The following is a 19,097-nucleotide window of genomic DNA, read 5'->3' as shown; positions in this document are numbered from 1 at the left end:
ATGGGGAACTGCTTGCTGGTATAAGACTGGAATGATTTCTCTTATTAGCCAAGGGTCAATTTATGTTCTTCACATATACATAGTCATGCACTATGGGCTCAGTCCTGTTCCTGTGGCTCTGGGTCTTCACTGGAGATTTTACCAGACCAGCCCTTTACAAGCATATTTGGTACCTTGAGCAACTAGCAATCGATTAACTCGGGTAAAAATTCTAGCGTAGACGTGCCCATTGAGGTCAGTAGCAACAGCACGAAGAGTCCTTATTGTTCTGCCTTCCACTACCCAGTCGTCCATTGTATGATTAATTGTCAGAAAAATAAAAATAGGGAAAGAAAATAGTAAGTTTCACTTACTCATGTCTTAAAACAATGTCTCCTATTCATAACCATATTCTTTCCTCAACCCAACCAAAACGAGCTACGCCTGCTTTCCATCATCAGTCCTCATTACTATATTTGCCACATCAACTGCCACGTAACCATAAGCAGATCAAGCACATTGAAAAATTATTAGTCTGTATAAAATATATTGTTAAAGTAATATGTTTACAAGGTTCTAAGAAGGAGGGGAAATTGAGTATTGCTTCATTTCCCCCTTTTCTCATTGTGTTTCATGTCTGCCAATAGGTACACACCAGAAAAAACATGACGGCCAAAATTTTCACATCTGGATGTCTAGGGTTAGACTTGCAAGTCCAAATTTAGGGTTAGACTTGCAAGTCTCCCCCCCCCCCCCCCGAGTGAGCACTTGAAAGATCCCTTTGACTTCAGTTAGATTTGTGGGTGCTCAGCACTTTTGTATTCAGGCACCTAAACAAAAGAGGCCTGACTTTTAGAAGTGAAGAGTATCCACAAATCTCAATTTTGGCCGAAGCTAATAACTTAATTAAATAGGAAATTGCTGTTCCTCTGCCTTACATGTCTGCTGTGAGAACAGTTATATATCCTCATTTGAATCTGCCTCTTTAAATAGCTCCTCGCTCTCAGCAGTGTGCCAACCCACTTACCTTATTCATTTTCTCCACACCATTCATGATACTTTAGATCTCTATCATATCTCCCCATAGTCACCTGTTTTCCAAGCTGAAAAATCTGACTTTTTAATCTCTCCTTGTATGGAAGCTATTCCATACCCTTAATAATTTTTGTTGCCCTTCTCTGTACCTTTTCCAATTCTAATATATCTTTTTTTGAGATGGGGAGACAAGAATAGCACACAGTATTGAAAGTGTGGGCGTACCATGGATTTATTTAGTGGCATTATGATATTGCTGTCTTCTTATCTGTCCTTTTCCTAATGGTTCCTAACATTGTTTGCTTTTTTGACTGCTGTTGTACATTGACTAGATGTTTTCAAAGAACTATCCATGATTTGATAAACCAAGAGAGATGTGTAAATAAACGTTAGTCTTGTTTATTGCCGTAACTGATCTCTCTTCTAAAAATTATTATGAAAAGGTTCTCCTAGTTGCTGATTTAACTGACAAAACACTTTAAATTGTTTAAAACAGGCACTGTCTGATTAAATTGTCTACAATTTTGCTCTTGTGTAAAACAAATATATTTTAAATATATTTTTACAACGATGTATGACAAATAAAATTGTTCTCATAATTTTAATTCTGGAGGAAACATTTTTAAACAAACATTCCTCTGCTGTTTGCCAGTGAAACATCACAGCATTCTGCTATTGTGTTAAGAATAGAAAATGAAAGTGACTAGGCTATTTTCAGTCCAAGCTGAAAAAAATGAAGAGTAAATTTAAGCTGTTTAAAAGTTAAGATTTATTTAAATTCTTTCAGTTCTAATAATTTAAGATCAGATTTGTAGGATAGGTAACAATGTTTTATCTGAAAGCACATGGATTTAAACTGGCAGTATCATTCTGTTTTGTATTTAGAGGAATATCTGTTTTTATATCTATATATATAGATAGATATAAAATATAGCTCATTGGTTCCTTTGGGAGGACTTCAGCACTCAGCAGTCCTTTTCATTTCTGAGTTGGTGGTGGGGAAGGACCTGGAGTGAGTGTCTCTAAAAGAAGTATAAAAATCAAGTTCAATCCTTAAACAGAAATGAAAAACCTTTCCAAGGCTTTTGTATGAATGACTCAGTTGTGTGTTCAAGAGATGTCTTACCTTTCTGTTCCAACCCAGATACGAGTATCACTGGGCAGATGGGACAAACATAAAGAAACCAATCAAGTGCTCAGCACCAAAGTACATTGATTACCTGATGACTTGGGTCCAGGATCAGCTGGATGACGAAACACTATTTCCATCCAAAATAGGTAAAAATGAACAGTGAAATCAGCATCCAGTTGTACAGGACTATTAAGATCTCTTAGCATTGAAAAAAGCATGTGTAGCTTTGTGTCTGAATTTACAGGATGGAAAAAATATTGATTCAACCCCAAAGGGAACTCAGCAATAAACAGAAATAGTGAGCTGTTGAATATTGAGTTGTTTCTTAAATTATTAGTGACTGCTGTAGGACAGTTAAAGAACAATGTATTAATACACTGAAAGGTACTTGCATGTGTTTAAGCAGGTACAATTTGTGTGCCTGGCTATCGGACATGATACATAATAGAGCAATCCTTAATAAAAACCTGTTAAAATTCAGGATGTAGAAAAAGGGTGTTTCTGTTTAAATAAGCAACTGTATTTTCATTGATTCTTCAGCTTTCTCCTTTTAAAAAGTAGAGTGTTTCTCCTAGAGAAATAGGAGGAAAAGTAATTCCAACCCCTGTACCTTATCCTCAGTATCTTTTTGCAGAATATAGTGTTTTCCCAACTACCAAAATAAGCATAGCCCCAAGGAGGTATTCCCCGACTGGATCAGCATTGCATCCTTGATTGTGAATACAGAACTTACTGTTTACAAATAAATTGGGAAATGTTTTATGTTTTGAGGAGGCTTCTTTAAATGCATGGCACTATTCAGGAAGCAGTTAATGACAGCCCATTTTAGAAAATGGACCGTCTGTCAAAATCAAATGGCTTTTGCTTTTACTTGTTCATGGTTTTAGTCGGGTGCAATGAACCTATAATAGGTTTGGTTTTTTAAGTCATCCCTCTTCCCAACTATCCCCTGCTCAGTAGGTGGCAATGTAGAACCTGTTAGCAGAATGGCATTTGCTTTAGTGCTTCAGTTCAGAGCTGTTGGGGGAGAGGAAAACTGCTTTTATTATTATTAACAGTAATGTTTATTGTGTTTTTAATTATTTAATATTTATCTTAGTGTAGTGCACAGAGGGCTTGGATCTCCATTTTGTTTGGCCCTGTTCAAGTGTGTGTGTGTGTGTGTGTGTATATATATATATATATATATATGAAGACCTTTTTTAATAGGATGGGGGATGGGTCACTTTTTTAATAGGATGGGTCACTATAAGCAGTGACTCAGAAAATGACCAACAGGGTCATAGTGGATAACCAAGTGAGCATGCACTGCCAATGTGATGCAGTAGCTTAAGAGAGCAAATGCAATCCTTAGATGTATAAGCAAGGAAATATTGAGTAGGAGTAAGGAGGTTTTATTACCCCAGTGTAAGGGATAAGTGAGACCACTACTCACATACTCCATCTGATTCTGGTGTCCACAGAGTAAAAAGTATGTTGATAAATTGGAAAGGATTCAGGAAAGAACTACAAGAATGATTTGAAGTCTGTCGTACGGTGAGACACAAAAGAAGCTCAATCTATTTGGTTTATCCAAGAGAAGGTTGAGAGGTAACTTGATCATAGTTATGTACCTACATGGGGAGAAGATTTCTGATAGTAGAGGACACTTTAATCTAACAGACTAGTGGTTGGAAGCTGAAGCTAGACAAATTCAAAGTAGAAATTAGGTGCAATTTTTTTTTTGACAGCAAGGGTAACCATTGGAACAATTTACGCAGAGGGGGATTTTCCATCATTTGAAGTCTTTAAAGCAAGAATGGGATGTCTTTCTGCAACATAGGCTCTAACTCAGATAGGCATTATAGGCTTGATGTAGGAATCACTGGGTGAAATCATGGCCTGTGTTATGTGCTAAGTGATCATAATAGTCCCTCTGGTTTTAAAATCTATGAAGACATGGTCTTTGCCCCCAAAGAGCTTACAATACATTTATTTCTTTTTAGGTGTTCCTTTCCCAAAGAACTTCATGTCAGTGGCAAAGACCATTCTAAAGCGTCTCTTTAGAGTTTATGCTCACATTTACCACCAGCACTTTGATCCAGTGATCCAGCTGCAAGAAGAGGCACATCTTAATACATCCTTCAAGCACTTTATTTTTTTTGTTCAGGTAAATTAGCATAAGAATGCTATGGTAATGGTTGCCTTTTACTCTGAAGACAGGATATATTAAAATGTTGATATATAAAAATACCATTCTTTGAGTTTTCTAGCAGCTGGTATAGAAGCAGGTGTTGTTACATAATTGGGAAGCTCTAAGCCCAAGATGCTACCTTACTTGTATTCCAGTGTATAATTATTGCTATAAGTATTAACAGATTGCAACAATGGATTATGACATGTTTCCACAAAACAGACAAGTACCAAAGAAAACCTTAATTCACAGCCAGTAGAAGAAGAAAACTCTGAAATCAAGCTGCAAAGAGTGCATTTACTGGCTTCTACTGTTTTTCCACCAAGGAGGTGGCCCTTTAGAAGTTATAAAAGGGGAACAACTGTCTGAGCTGCATTGTTGAATGGCCTTAATACAGAACAGGATCTGAGAAGGGAGTTTACTGAGTGTGAAGTAAAATCTTTTTTTGGAATATAGCTCTACCAGGCACTTTATTGAACACACTAATTCATTTCACATAGACTGCTGAATAGCCTTCTGTTGATGGTAACCATATTTAGTCATTAGTGACCTAGATTGGATTTGAACCAGCTACCTAGATGTTGAAAATGGCTAACAGGTAAGCCTGGACGATTGCAAACTGCAGGGTAACTTTATAATTAAATGTAAAGCTGGTACTAACATGACATTGTCTGTGCAAGTAAAATGTTGTTCTCTCCCCTTCCCTCGCCCCCTTTCTACAGGAATTCAACCTTATTGACAGAAGAGAACTGGCTCCACTTCAAGAACTGATTGAAAAACTGACCTCTAAGGATAGATAAAAGGAAGTGGATTTGTGCAAATAGCAAGCGTGTGGTATTTCTGTTTGTTTGTTTTGTTCTGTTTTGAAAACAAAACAAAACCTTGTTCTGTTTTTACAGGCAGCCAAGATCCACTCTTTGTGCTTTTATTAGGGGAAATCTTTGTCTTTTAGGGACATGCAGTAAATGGCTTTTTTTTCTCATTGTGGATTTTTAGTAGATTTTGAGTGTTTATAAAGGAAGTATGCTTGTTGGGGGATTTGACACTGCTGATGGATGGGTTCTCTTTTGTGTCAATTGTAGCCCATTCTCACTAAGTCCCTAAAAAACTTACATTCTCTAAGTGCCTTGGCAGACTCACTTCTGAGGTGCAAAGCACACACAATACTGAACATTGCTGGAAACAGAAAATATAACCTACCCAGGACACTTACTGATGCTTGGTTTAGAATATATATGCTTAAAGTACAAAAGCCATAACTTACTTAAATCCGTGATCTCCAGCTTTTAATACAAAGTATCACCATTAAAAAAGATTAATATAAAGCTTCTCAAAACTAGGTATTTCTAAAAAAACAAAAAAAGTAAAAATGAAAAATTATAGCGATGGTGACACTTCAGATCATGTCCTAGTCACCACACCTAAATGATAAAGATTTTAAAATCATGGACAACCCAGGATAGCAGAGGGCTGGCTCTCCATTCCACTGTAGTTTTGCTTTCCTTATTACTTATATTTATTTTGTTAATATAAATATCAACTCAGGCCAGCCTAATGTACTGTAAAGTACATTACTTCCTTTAATAAAGTTTCCTAGCATTTCCCAAATGAGCCAACCAATTTGCAAAAGTATCTTCAGTGAGAAGGAAGGATCTATTTATTCATCATCAAAAATGACACACAAGTAATATTAAGAAAAATCTTGTTTTAAATCCACTGGAGTGATGGCATTTAAACATGAACAGTAAAAAGCTAACTCGAGATTAGAGCTCAGATTCTCAAGCTTTTCCAGAAGAGAACATCTCTTTGTAGAAAGATTGTCTTGTGGACCACTTTCTATTTGCAGTCAGAAGGCCCACAGCCCGTCTTGTTCATAATTGTATGAGGTCTCTGTGGCAACTACAGCAATTGTTTACTTGGGGAAAGTTATATTAAGTAATATTTGTATATTTTTAGCTGTTTTTAGTGCGGCAAGTGCTTTTGTTCTTTTTGAGAAAACAATTACACAGTCTCCTTTTTCTTTTATTTCATATCTCCCTCCCTTTCTGGTCCAGTTTCTCTCAAACTGGAAACTGGGAGAACCAGTACCATGTGGCAAGACATTTCCATTGACCACCCGCCAGTGGTCCACAGACTACTATTTGGACATATAGCTGTGCTATAGCTATGTGAAACTCAGGGGGTTCCGTCTCAGAAATTCATATGGAACGTGTCTTTGCTTTCAATCTGTGTATCTTTGTATCTGTCAAATTTTGATTTCCAATACATTTGTCTTACACATTTGTAATGTGCCATCCCCATAGTATCATCGATATCTAGGTGCCAAGTCTCAAAATGAAAAAGTAGCCAGTTTTCACTTGCTCTTGCATCATAACTTAGCAGAACCACAGATTTTACATGATTTTGATGCAAAGATGTAAATTGATCCATGATAGTGACCTCCTTTGTAAAGTACTTTGAGAGCTAAAGATGAAAAGCACTATAAAAGAACTAGCTATTATTATTACACACTAGCATGGCTCTTGAACCTTGGTGATCTTTAGATTTTTACAGTTTGTGACAGAACAATAGAAGTATTGCAGGATATCCTGAAACCATACAAACATTTCACACACCTCTGCTTGACACACATTTTTGACTTTGATAGTTAGGAGTGGGTAATTATGTATGGAAAAACACAATTACACATGCAAAGAGCCTGCAAAATTTGTAACTGGCCATTTGTGCATGCGGATGTAAGTGGTATTTGCATATACAGATTACATACACACTTAATTTTGGAAGTCAGGCCCACATTCTTGAAATAGGAAACTCCATTGCTTTACTATTACTTACTTACTGAGCCAAATCATCTGAAGCTTGAAAACAATCTTGTACCTAAACAAATATCCTCCAATTGGGCAAAAGATTTCTAGTATAGCAAAAGCTGATATTAGCTGACTTTTTGTTTGCTTAACTGATTACTGATATCGTAACCTTATTTGTTACTTGAACTAAGCATAGTTCTGGGAATCCAGCTATGGACTAGCAAACTGCCCTGATACTCTGTTCATTGCTTCTCCTGTATAGAAAGACCACGTTTTAGATAGCTGTTACAAATTAGTAAGGGAAGCTCAGGTAAGTCACGCTCACGTTGTATCTTACAATTGATTACACTAGTATGGCGGCAATTGATAGCAGCAGAAAAGTTAAAATTATAATTTAACATTCAGACATTCCCTCAGCTTCATCAGAACATTTCTTTAAGATATACAAATCCCTTGGGTGTATGTTAGCTGATCTATATCTTGGATTTACAGGTCAAATTACAGCACAGGGTTTTATTGGCCTTAAAGACAAGCTGCCAAGGGGTGGGGGAAGCAATTGGGTTTGTGTCTTTTTTTCCTTCTTTGTGATATATCTAGGTCTGAAAGATGTTCCCAAAAAATGGGGTGAAAAGGAGAAGCAGCTGCCATTCTTTTGCTCTCTTATATTAGAAATATTAGGTCGTGGCTTCCTGTTTTTTCTGGAAGCCTCCTTGAAAAACCGGAGTGGGAGCTTTCTGAGCCCACAGTTGAAGGGTCAAGGTGTTTGAATCTTTCACACAGATTGATTTTCTTTCACATATTTGAACAAAAAACAGGTTTAAAAAATCAGACTAAAATCTCCTCCTTTCTCAATTGCTGATGTTCCAGTCTCTCCCTTATATGAAAAAAACAAAATCTTACCTGGTCTTGGGAAGAAGATCTTTGAGCTCTTCCTACATCAGAAAGAAGTAAAAAGGGTATGAACACAATTTATTTTCCGACAACTGAAATATTCACACCTGACGTTTTACTAACTCACTGTTCCTAGAGTTTATAGGCTCTGGGCCAGTATTAGGAAGAGCTTAGCAATGTGTAATTTACTGCAGGAGTCCACAGCAAGGGCAGCTTGGATGTGCTTCAGCAGCAGTGCATGCAGTAGCTGGCTGTACGTCTGAATGCACTCCCTAGTGTCAGAACATGCCCACTCTGAGGCTGTGGTATACTGGCTTGTGCAAGAACCAGTCCCCCCATGTCTCATTCAAGTGTTGGAGAAAGAGGTTCCCTATGCCTCCCCCTCCTAGCAAACTGTGCTGTGCACATAAAAGGGGCTGCTCTTGGTCTTCCATGTTAAGTAAGATCATAGGGAACTCAATACTTATCTAGGCTGAGTTGCACAAGTCGATGCCTGAGTATTGGTCTCAATATTTTATTTCCTTGCATTTGGGGGCTCCTTGGAGGCTATTCATGTGTATGGGATGGGGTAGACAACTGATCCAAATACTAAATCCAGTTTCAGAACTCTAGCTATAATTAACTGTAGATCTGTTATGGTCCGAGGGTCTTTTTAGTTCCTGGATAATTAACTCAACAGACTAAATGGCTCTGAAGCCTTTTTCTTTTGAATTACCGGGGCACATAAAGGCATCCATCTGACTATTCAGATGGCAGAGTCACCCCCTAAAACTTAAACTGAACAAACTGTTCTAATGCATTTCAGACATGAAGAAAACTAAATTTTTTAATTGCTCTTGGGTCTGTGGCCTTTTATGCTTCGCTTCAGTCTGAAGAATGTTTTATAGCTGAAAACTGGGGGCTTGTAATGGAAATACACTGACAGGCTTTTAATTGTATGGAGGCGTAAGTGGTGCTGCTTTTAATAGCTAACGGCATCTGCGTCATTAATTTTCATTTCCACTGAAAACTGCTTTGCTGAGCTTATTGTAATCAGTATTGGTTTACTGGTCAGTGTGGGTGTTCAGTGTGCAGATTATGCTTCTGGCAAGAGGAAAAATATTTTGACAATTGGTAATCTTCTTGCATCTCTAGAAGGCACTAGACTTTGGCCTGGTCTACACTACAAAGTTATGTTGACAAAAGGCACCATACGTTGACCTCGTTGTGCAAATGTCTTCACTTAAATGTGGCTCCTGATGACATAAGTTCCCTGCTATGCCAGCTTAATAACACCACCTCCCCGAGTGGTGTAGAGCTATGGTTGATAGGATTAGGTCGACGCACTGTGAGTGTAGACACTGTGTTATTTATGTGACTGTTATTGTCCTCCAGCAGCTGCCCCACACTGATCACCCTTGTGAATTCTGCTGCTCAGGTGGCACAGAGGCCAGAAGCGTCTCTCCCCAACTCGCACCTTTTAAAGCCCCATTAATTTTTGACATTCCTTTTTCTGGCTTGGCGAGCACACCTAGCAGCTCTCCATTGTTCAGCGGAACTGCCCAGCTGATGCTGCTGCCTACATGCTCCGGATGTGCTCCTGCCTGGAGTACACAGGAGGTATTGGATCTCCTGGGCCTTCAGGGACACGAGGCTGTGCAGGCACAGCTCCGAATTAGCGGTAGAAATGTGGACATCTATGAGCAGATTGCTCAGGGGATGCATGAGAAGGGGTATAGCAGGGACCAGCAGCAGTGCCACAGGAAAGCCAAGGAGCTGTGGCAGGCATACCAGAAGGCCATCAACAATCAATCCATTGCCAAGCCACAGACCTGCCGCATTTACAAATTGCTGCATGCTGTATTTGGTGGAGAAATCACCCCCCTCTCTGAAAGCACCATGGATACGTCTGAGGAGCCTGAGTCACAGACCCACGCCATGAACAGTGAGGAGGAGGTGGTGGACAAGGAAGAGGAGGAGAAGAATGGGGGACAGACAACAGGGGGGATCCAGCTGCACAGCGAGCCAGGACCTGTTTTTGACTGCAGCGCAGTCCAGCCAGTTTCGCACAGGAGAGCCCGATGTAGGGGAAGAAAGCTCAGATAAATGTGTAGTTTAATTTTCAATAACAGAGATGCCCCCCACCTCAAAGTAGCAGGGCACATCTTTTGAGTTATCATTAATTTACGTGTGCTAGAAGAGGGAGTGGTACAACCGAGAGAGGCAGCGTTGCTATCTGCTTTTCCGTCCCCTCTAGAGTTGTGAGGGGGGGTGGCATACAGAGCAGTTTATTTGTGCGCGCAGGGATGTCCTTGAATCCTGTGGAGATCTCAATGAAACTTTCATGGAGGAACTCTGCAATCCTGTGCCAAAGGTTTCTAGGGATGGCAGCCTTATTTCTACTGCCACGGTAGGACACTTACCCACGCCAATCAGTGATAACTTTAGCAGGTACCATTGTAGTACGCAGGCTAGCAGCATACGGGCCTGGGCAGCTTCTGGACACCAGCAGCAGCTGTGCTCTCTCTGCCTCTGTTACCCTCAGGAGTGAGATACTAAGTAAAGTCATCACCGCCTGTGGAAAATGGTGCCAGTATTCATTGCCATTGGCCTGTACTACTAGAATCATGCAGTTGAGCAATTCCCTCCTCGTTTCCCCAGGCTCAGCAGGGCAGGTGCTGTGACAAGCACCATGCTCAAACAATCCAAGCAGAAGTGAGAATGTAGTGCTTAAAACTTTTGGGGAGCAAAGGGAGCGAGTTCAGCATGTTAAGTTTCACTTTCCGTAGCGAATACATGGCAATGATACCTCTGTGTTTTATCTGCATCTGCTGCCATTGTGGCCTTCAGGGTCTCCCCTCCACACCTGTGGAACGCCTGAGCAAGATAAGGAAGAGAAAGAAGAGGACTTAGGACGACGTGTTCAGTGAGATCCTATAAGCCAGTGACAAAGCGGACTGTGAGCACAGGCACTGGAGGATGAACATTGCAGACAGTCTAGAGCGTAGAGGAGAAAAGCCCAGGAAAAGAAGCGGAAGATGCACCGGGACATAATGGGGCTTCGCAGGCAACAAACAGAGCTGCTGAAGACTCTGGTGTACTTGCAGGTGCACCAACAATCCTGGGCTCACCTACCTTTGCAGCCCATTGAGACCTCACTATCGGAACCTTCCTCTACCTCCCCCCCGCACCACATTCCACGTGGCAGCATGGGTTGCTGCACTACCCCTAGCACTCCACCCTGGATGACATTAAGGATCATCACAACGTCACATGTGCTGACGTGTGAAAGCCACAGTTTGTGTATGTGTAGCTGAAATGGACATGAATGTTCTTTCCCCTTCATAAGTTCTGTTCTCTTAATTTATTGAGTTTTTATTAAGTTTTAAATGTATTTGGTTTTGAAATGCCAGAATTTTTGGTTTTTTAGTCCAGATTTTGTTACAGAATAAAATTCTATTAGTTGGAACATAATTGATCTTTATTAGTTCACAGTGTGTACTGGCTGATATTCACAGTTCTGAAAGCGACCATTACGTGTTACTGCACAGTATCACACAACTCATAAGATCATTCACAAACAAAATTAATAGGTGCATTAACAATGTTATATTTCTGCATATACAGCAATCACCTCACAATTCCTTCTGGACTGCAAAAGAATAGGGCTAAACAGACTACATTACTACAACACACATTACCCTGGCTCACTATTAAAATGGTCTTTCAAACCCTCCTTGAGCCATATAACGCCACATTGAGCTTTTCTAACAGTCCATGTATCTGGCTGCTCAAATTCAATAGACACCTGCTCCACCTCCACCCTGGCAGAAACTTTTCTTCCTTTGCTTCACAGATATTATGCAGGACACAGGAGGCAGCTATAACCATTGGGATATTTTTCTCACTGAGATCAAATCTTGTGAGTAAACAACGCCAGCGTCCCTTCAAATATCCAAAGGCACATTCAACTGTCATGCCACACCTGCTGAGCTGGTAGTTGAAGCATTCCTTGGTGCTGTCAAGATGGCTGGCATACAGCTTCATAAGCCCAGGGAGCAAGGATGAGGCTGGGTTGCCCAGGTCACTGTTGGCATTTCAACATTCCCAATGGTAATCCACCAGTCAAGAAAGTAAGTCCCTGCTTGCAGCTTTCTGAACAGTTCTGTGTTCTTAAAGATGCAAGTATCATGCGCCTTCCCTGACCAGCCCACACTGATGGTGAAGCATCGCTGGTGATCCACCAGTACTTGCATAACCATAGAAAAGTAGCCTTTCTGTTGATGTACTCTGTAGCAAGGTAGTCTGGTCCCAAAACAGGGATATGCGTGCCGTCTGTCGCTTGACTGCGCTTTGGGAACCCCATTGCTGTAAAACCATCCACTATGTTCTCCACATTGTAGAGTGTCACAGTCCTGCTTAGCAGGAGGTGATTAATGGCCTTGCATGCTTATATCACAACTGCCCACTTGGTGGATTTCCTGACTCCAAATTAATTCCCAGCTGACCAGTAACAATCTGGCATTGCAAGTTACTACAGTGCAGTCGCCATTCACTTCTCCACTGTCAGTGCAGCTTTCATTCTGGTGTCCCTGCACTGGAGGGCTTGGGTGAGCTCAGCACACAGATCTAGGAATGTGGCCTTGCACATCTGAAATTTGGCAGCCACTGCTTGTCATCCCAGACCTGCATTATGATGCAATCCCATCAGTCAGTGCTTGTTTCTTGGGCCTTGAAGCAGTGCTCCACCATTTGCAGCTGCTCCGTGAATGCCAACAAGAACCTTGAATTGGTTCTCGCTGTGTCCCACAGCAATCTGTCGTCCAAGGAATCATCATGTTCCCTGCATCTCTTCTTCTGGTTCTGCACTTACTGCAGGATCGTGCACCCTGTGCTTGCAATACTCATTAAAATAGTGCAGAGGTGTTCAGGATCCATGCTTTTGTCAGAGATGGCAGACAGCAAGGAGAGCCACACGGGTTTGTGGGATTTTGAAAAAAAAGTCTTCAAAATTATGGGATACAGGTGGTGCTATGGGATGGAGACCGTTGCAAATTGGAAAGTTGACCCCATGCTTCCAGTTACCCTGTACAACTCATTTCTGCCCCATCAAACATTGTCAAAACTGCCTAAAAGTGCACCGGATGGTGGCGAGTTGCACAATGGGATACTTATGCATCAATACAAGTGTTCCTGGTGACTACACGCTCTGCTAACACAACGAGCCCCATATGCGCTCACACAAGCGATGTACTAACTGCAGCAGCTGTATGCTGATGTAAGTTTGTAATGTAGACATGGCCGTAGTCAATGCTTTGCTGTATATCTAAATGAGAACAGTGTTAACCGGAAAGCCCCTTCAAAAAACAATTTACTTGTGATTATTTGGATTAGCATTCTCTATTGAGGGCTTGCAGGCACGGTAAATAATTTTTAAAAAATGCATGGAGCAGTAAAAGGTGTTTTTATATGGTCTAATCAGAAATAGAGTAGAAAGCTATAACTGAAGAATCCAAAACTTAAAAGCAGGGATTTGCAGACCGTAGCTGAGCAGTAGCTGTATTTATTTTGGCAGTCTGCCTTCTCACTTTGGATATTTGATCTCAATTTTAAAACAGCAGCTATGAAAATTCAGGACACTCTTCTGCAGTTCACACTCTCAAATATTAGAATTAATATGTAGAATATTAGTCTTACATGGGCATCTTATTCTTCTGCTGTGTTTGTTACTTGGCATCTAGAAAGCCATTAATTCTGTCACTGTTCATATAGATAGTTTTGGCTCTTAAAACTACATCTTCTTTGAACAGGGAAGACAAACCTTTTGAAGTTGAGACTTGAGTAGCATATGGGAAGTATGAAATGTGGATTGTGAAAAAAAGTTGGTGGAAACCTTTTTTTAGCACTACTTCTAGATATGTAATAAAAGCTTGGAGATCACTGTCTGAAAGAAAGCTGTTGGAATATACTTTAATTATACTAATCTTGAAGATAATAGCATCTAAGATACTAATGCAGTGCATAGGATAGAGTATCCCTTTTTGTATTATACTTTAAGATTTTAATTTTCAAATATTTTTGCAAAAGACTTGGGACCAGAATTGAGTGTGTTTACACTTGTAGAGCATGGGCACATCAAAATATTAAGCAAAATTCATCTTGGTTTTTAAACTCAGCTGGACTCTAGTAAACTTGGTAACAGAACAGTATCTTATAAAAAACAGAACAAACCACAACACTAGTCTAGATCCATGTTATAAAGGGATACTCTGTTAGATATTTCATTGTTTTGATATTAAACATTGGAGCGTTAGGCCTTGTTGACACCGGGAGCAGAACCATGCAAGCCACAACTGACCTGGTTATGCTCCCAGTATAGGTTAAGGCCTTACAGTTTAATAAGGTTTTAAACAGGTTTTGCTATATTGCAGCTACCAGCGTGTTTGATTATATCGGTGATTTGCGTGGTAACTTCAGGAAGTAATCTACCTTGAGAAGAGATCACTGCTGGCATACTCTGTTAGTTGTGTTCTGCTATCTTATGCCAGAGGTGAATTTGGTCCAGGGAATTTACGCAATTAGGATGGTAGATAAATTCTAATCACAGACTTTCATAGTCAAGTCAGGGATTCAAGTTAACTGCACAAGTGGAGAAGATGTGCCACATCCGACTGTTGCTGGTAGCTGATTTGATGTCCAACATGGTAGAGGGGGAGAAAGAAAACAATTTTTAAAGGGGGCAGATAGCCTGTTTGCAAGTGTCTCCAGTTTATTTTACTGCTTACTATGCAATGTAGAACTTTGAACTTTTGCATTTACCTTGATAGAAAACAGAGGGGTACTGTTGTCTATTTAATATTTTGGAACGGAACACTCTCTGAAACTCACTTCACAGGTATAAGACGCCTATTTGCTGCTATTGACTTTCTTTACCTTCCAGATTCCTCCTTTTTCTTTCTTAGCCCCCTTTCCCTGAATCACCATACATAGTTTTATTAAAAATATTTCATTTAGAGGTGTTTTTTGTGCGAGCCAACACTGGTGATTTTTTTTTTTTTGGAGTGCTATGTTATTGTATGCAAAACAACAGTTTTCAGCTGAACTGTTAAAGGTGCAGCATGAATATAGACCTGCCTGTTTCTTCCACTAGAAAACTCCCACCATTATTTAGAGCCTTGTTTTCTTGATTGGTAACTTCATTTGAGTTTTCCAAACTGAATCACTAGCACCTCTAATGTTGAGGTTTTAAAACTGTGTAAAAGTTTTGATGTTTTATCTTTTTAGTAGATAACTAACATGGACATTGAGAGTATTACGCTCATTTTTTCTCCTTTTTAAGTATAATTTCCTCTTAACAACTGAAGACTGCAAAACGACTAAATTTCAAAAACCTCATTTTTGTTTTAAGACCTCTCCTTAAATTGTTCTTCATAGATTACTGTATTTTTAGGGGAAACTAATTTTGATAGCCATTAAACTGTACTCATTATTTTTGTACATGTGCAACTAAGGACATTTTGGGACACAAGTCTTGGAGGGAACACTTAATTCTTTGCTGTTTTGATTCTTCCTATATGCTGGAGTTGTATTGCTAAATACTACCACTGGAAGCAATACCTTGATGTGCAATGGAGGTGAGAGATGAATGCAATAAAAGTGAATAAGGTTTGAATAAAAATTAATTGCTGGAGGCAAAAGGATATTGCAAAAGCAACACTGTAACCTTCATATTCACTTCTTTATACATCTTAAAGCAGCTGGAAGAAAAAATAGATGTAAAATATTAAATGCAACATGGGAATCCGTACTGTAAGCTAACCGTGCCAATATTGCTTCAGTTTGTAGTCTTTATTGATTGGTATTTTAGTTTTAGATCAAAACAGCTTTTGATTAGAAAAGAAGTTGAATGTCTGAAAATCTGCAACATGTTTATTTGAGAGATGTAAATAATGTATACAGATTGCTGTATGTGATGGGATGAAAAAATATTTAAATTCTAGGTTTTTTCAATAAGAAATTGAATGCTGTTTATAAGGAAAAAAATAAATAGCTATGTTTGACCATGATTGTCTTTTTTCTTCCCAGACATGTTTAATTTATATTTCTGATTTGTAGATAGAACTCAGTTAGTTATATAGCTGTATATTGTACACACATGAACGTTCCTCCTACAAATTAGATTTTTGTAATTACCCTACTTGAATTTGTGAATATTTGTGTTACAGGCAGACCCAATAGCAATAAAAGAACCTGATGTCCTCTCCTTTCCTTATTGCATGGTTTGAAATGGTAACTTAGAAAAAGTGGGAGAAACCCAAAATGCAATTTGAACTCTGCACTGTACCACTTGATAAGACTTAATGGCCCATTATCTGAAATGTTGGCATCTCTACTGGAGTCATTTTGAAAGCTGTGTTACATAGATTATTTAATACAGATTGTCATTTAAATCATAGCCGTGCATTTTATAAAATTAGAACAATACACATTCCCAAAATGTATTCAGTTTGTGCACTAATCTGAGATTTAAGATTTTACTTTTCATAACGCTTCTACTCCATGCAAGCCACATCACCTTCCCTTTGCCCACGGCTAAGCATGACAGCAGACATATGTCTTGGGTTCCAAAGCCTTGTGGCATCCTACCCCTTGCAGTACTCCAACTTCCTGACCACTCCCCTCTTCCCTACCCACCCATGTAATCCCAGCTAACAAGAATGCTTCCCTCAAAGAATCCCACCCTTTGTATTGTCTATTTACATTGTAAACTCTTTGAGGTAGGGATTGCCTCTTACTATGTATGTATGTTGTCTAGCACAATGAAGCCCCCATCTCCTGTGGGGCCTCTAGGCACTACCATACTACAGATAATAAATATTTGTCAAATTAATTAATTTTACAAGAATAAGAATAACAAATCACGGACACTAAAAAATAAACAGAAAATGACAAATCATAGCCCATATATTAACTAGTACTGGAATTGCACAAGAAAGTTGGTCATCTTAAGTGGCTAGCCAGATATATTGTCTTATGTAGTTCCTTTTGTACACCTGGGTTTATATAACATTCTCAAATTTTGTGCCTTCAGAAAGAGTTGATTATTTTCACAACTAACCACCTACATGTGACTCATGGATTCTAGGATTTGTCTTGATGAATCTTAAGTGGTAACTACATGACTGCCCCTTGGAGACATCCTTTATCATCCCATGCTTTGATGTCATTTTCACGCTGTCTGGAGTGGCTCACAATCATGAGTGCCTTCCTCTGGGCAGACTGTCAAAAGCAGGGCAGACACCCCAAACTGGTGGTATGTTCTATAATTAGTTTTCCCCAAGACACTAACAAATATGAACTCCTAAAGTCTTACAATAATTTTATATTGGAGTCACAGACAGTCCCCTTAGAAACTCTAGTGTGTCTTGCCACCCAGGCAAGATGGACTATATGATAAATGGTCATTTACACACACAAAAATTCCAGGTTACTCCCACGAGACCAGTTACACACCCAGATTGAGTTGCATTCTAGATCTTACACCCAAAACAATGCTGGTAGCCAATTCTGTAGTAAACTAACTAAAGTTTTATGACCTAAGAAAAAGAAATGAAAGTTATTGAGTGGTTAAAGCAGGTAAAAATATGTACAGGTGAGTCACAGTCTCTAATCCCAGATGGTAGCAGAGATACAGTAATCTGCCAATTTCCCAAAAGTCTCTCAGGGCTACCCAGAATCATTCTGGGGAATCTCCATCTTCTCATTCAGTTATTCTGCCCTGTTAGAATTCAAACAGTCCAGAGATGAAGGATTTTCCTTTATATCCATATTTATAGCTATCATATGTTTTTTTTTCTTTGATGGTGGTGAGAAACAGTTGCTTTTAGAGTCTTTGAACTCTGAATGCTCCACACTGACCACTCACTTTGAAGTGATCTTTCTGATAAAAGTACTTAATTTGCATTACACAAGGTTTCTTTCATGTTTGGAGGGTTATTTTAGATATTGAGGGTCATATACCATTCAAAATATTAACAAGATACAGAAAAGTGAAAATAATGCATGAAAAATCTCATTAATTTTATGAAATTTAAACACCAAACATTCACATACATTTGACAGCCTCTTTTGATCTTCTGCTAACACACAAGTGGATTGGCCTGACTTCCAGCTGTGAGTTTGTCAGTTTTCAGCTGAGCCAACAGTTTTGATCAGAGTTGACGCCAGCATCACAGCCATTCATTAGGAAACAAATTTTTTAGGACAGAGTCTGCAGTGTTAGGGATTTTAATGTTTTCTGCAATGACATTCTAAACAAATGTTCTTAATCTCATTTTGTTTGAATCCAAATTGTGTTAGATGCTCAATTTAAATTGTTGTATACGCTTAAGAACCCTAACCTGTAAGCTTTAAACTAAAGGCTGCATGGAGCTTTCCAAAAGGAGCCAATATGCAACCATTTAAACAGCTTTCATAGGAAGTATACAAGAGAGCTACTTAAAACCATAATGCTATTTTAATCCATCTGTCCTTTTGTAATCCCTTCAGTAAAACTTCCTTCTGTAGGAATCAATTGCACATAAGATTTTAGCATTTAATTTACAGACTTCAGCATCTGGATGCATCTCTCAACAAATCCAACTATTGGGGTCAGCAAAAAAACTGCAAAAATAAGTACCTTCCTGAAAAACTGCATGTACAGGAGGCCAAGTATTTTATTCCATTTTTAGATGCTGTATCTTCATGCAAGATGTATCCAAGTTAACAGACAGAATGTTACAAAATTTTGAAATAAAATCTGTAACATTTCTTTCCTAAGAATTAAAAGACTCACTGATAACATCTCAACTTTTGACATTGATTTCACAACAGGTCACACGTGTATTTTAAGTGGCCTATCTAGGAGCATTTTGAGGCTAAGAAGATCAAATGAGGTAAAGTAATCTGTGTCCTGAATGCATCTAAGCACTCAAGATTTACTGTATTCCAAATGCTCAAGGATGATACCTCACCATAAAGCCATATTTACATTATCATTAAAAAAAAATTGTCTGATACACGACCCACCCCCTGAATATTGGAGATAGATCATGTTGTCTGT

The 19,097-nt window shown here is 39.1% G+C and overlaps 1 protein-coding gene across 3 annotated transcripts in view; it reads left to right on the top strand.

Annotated features, from left to right (window-relative positions):
• Positions 1-16,056, top strand: part of MOB1B (MOB kinase activator 1B) — an 84,730-nt gene extending 68,674 nt beyond the window's left edge. For all 3 annotated transcript variants that reach the window (XM_073340404.2, XM_073340403.2, XM_073340406.2), the window contains 3 exons: positions 2,159-2,292; positions 4,132-4,295; positions 5,042-16,056. In XM_073340404.2, coding sequence (XP_073196505.1) covers positions 2,159-2,292; positions 4,132-4,295; positions 5,042-5,119 — 376 coding nt within the window. In that variant the 3' untranslated portion in view covers positions 5,120-16,056. The remainder of the gene's footprint in view (positions 1-2,158; positions 2,293-4,131; positions 4,296-5,041) is intronic.
• Positions 16,057-19,097: the final 3,041 nt, after the last annotated feature.

The sequence above is a fragment of the Lepidochelys kempii genome, chromosome 4 (assembly GCF_965140285.1).
Source record: "Lepidochelys kempii isolate rLepKem1 chromosome 4, rLepKem1.hap1, whole genome shotgun sequence".
Lineage (NCBI taxonomy): Eukaryota > Metazoa > Chordata > Testudines > Cheloniidae > Lepidochelys > Lepidochelys kempii.
Note: the sequence above shows the minus strand (reverse complement) of the source record. Positions and strands in the feature narration are given on the sequence as shown.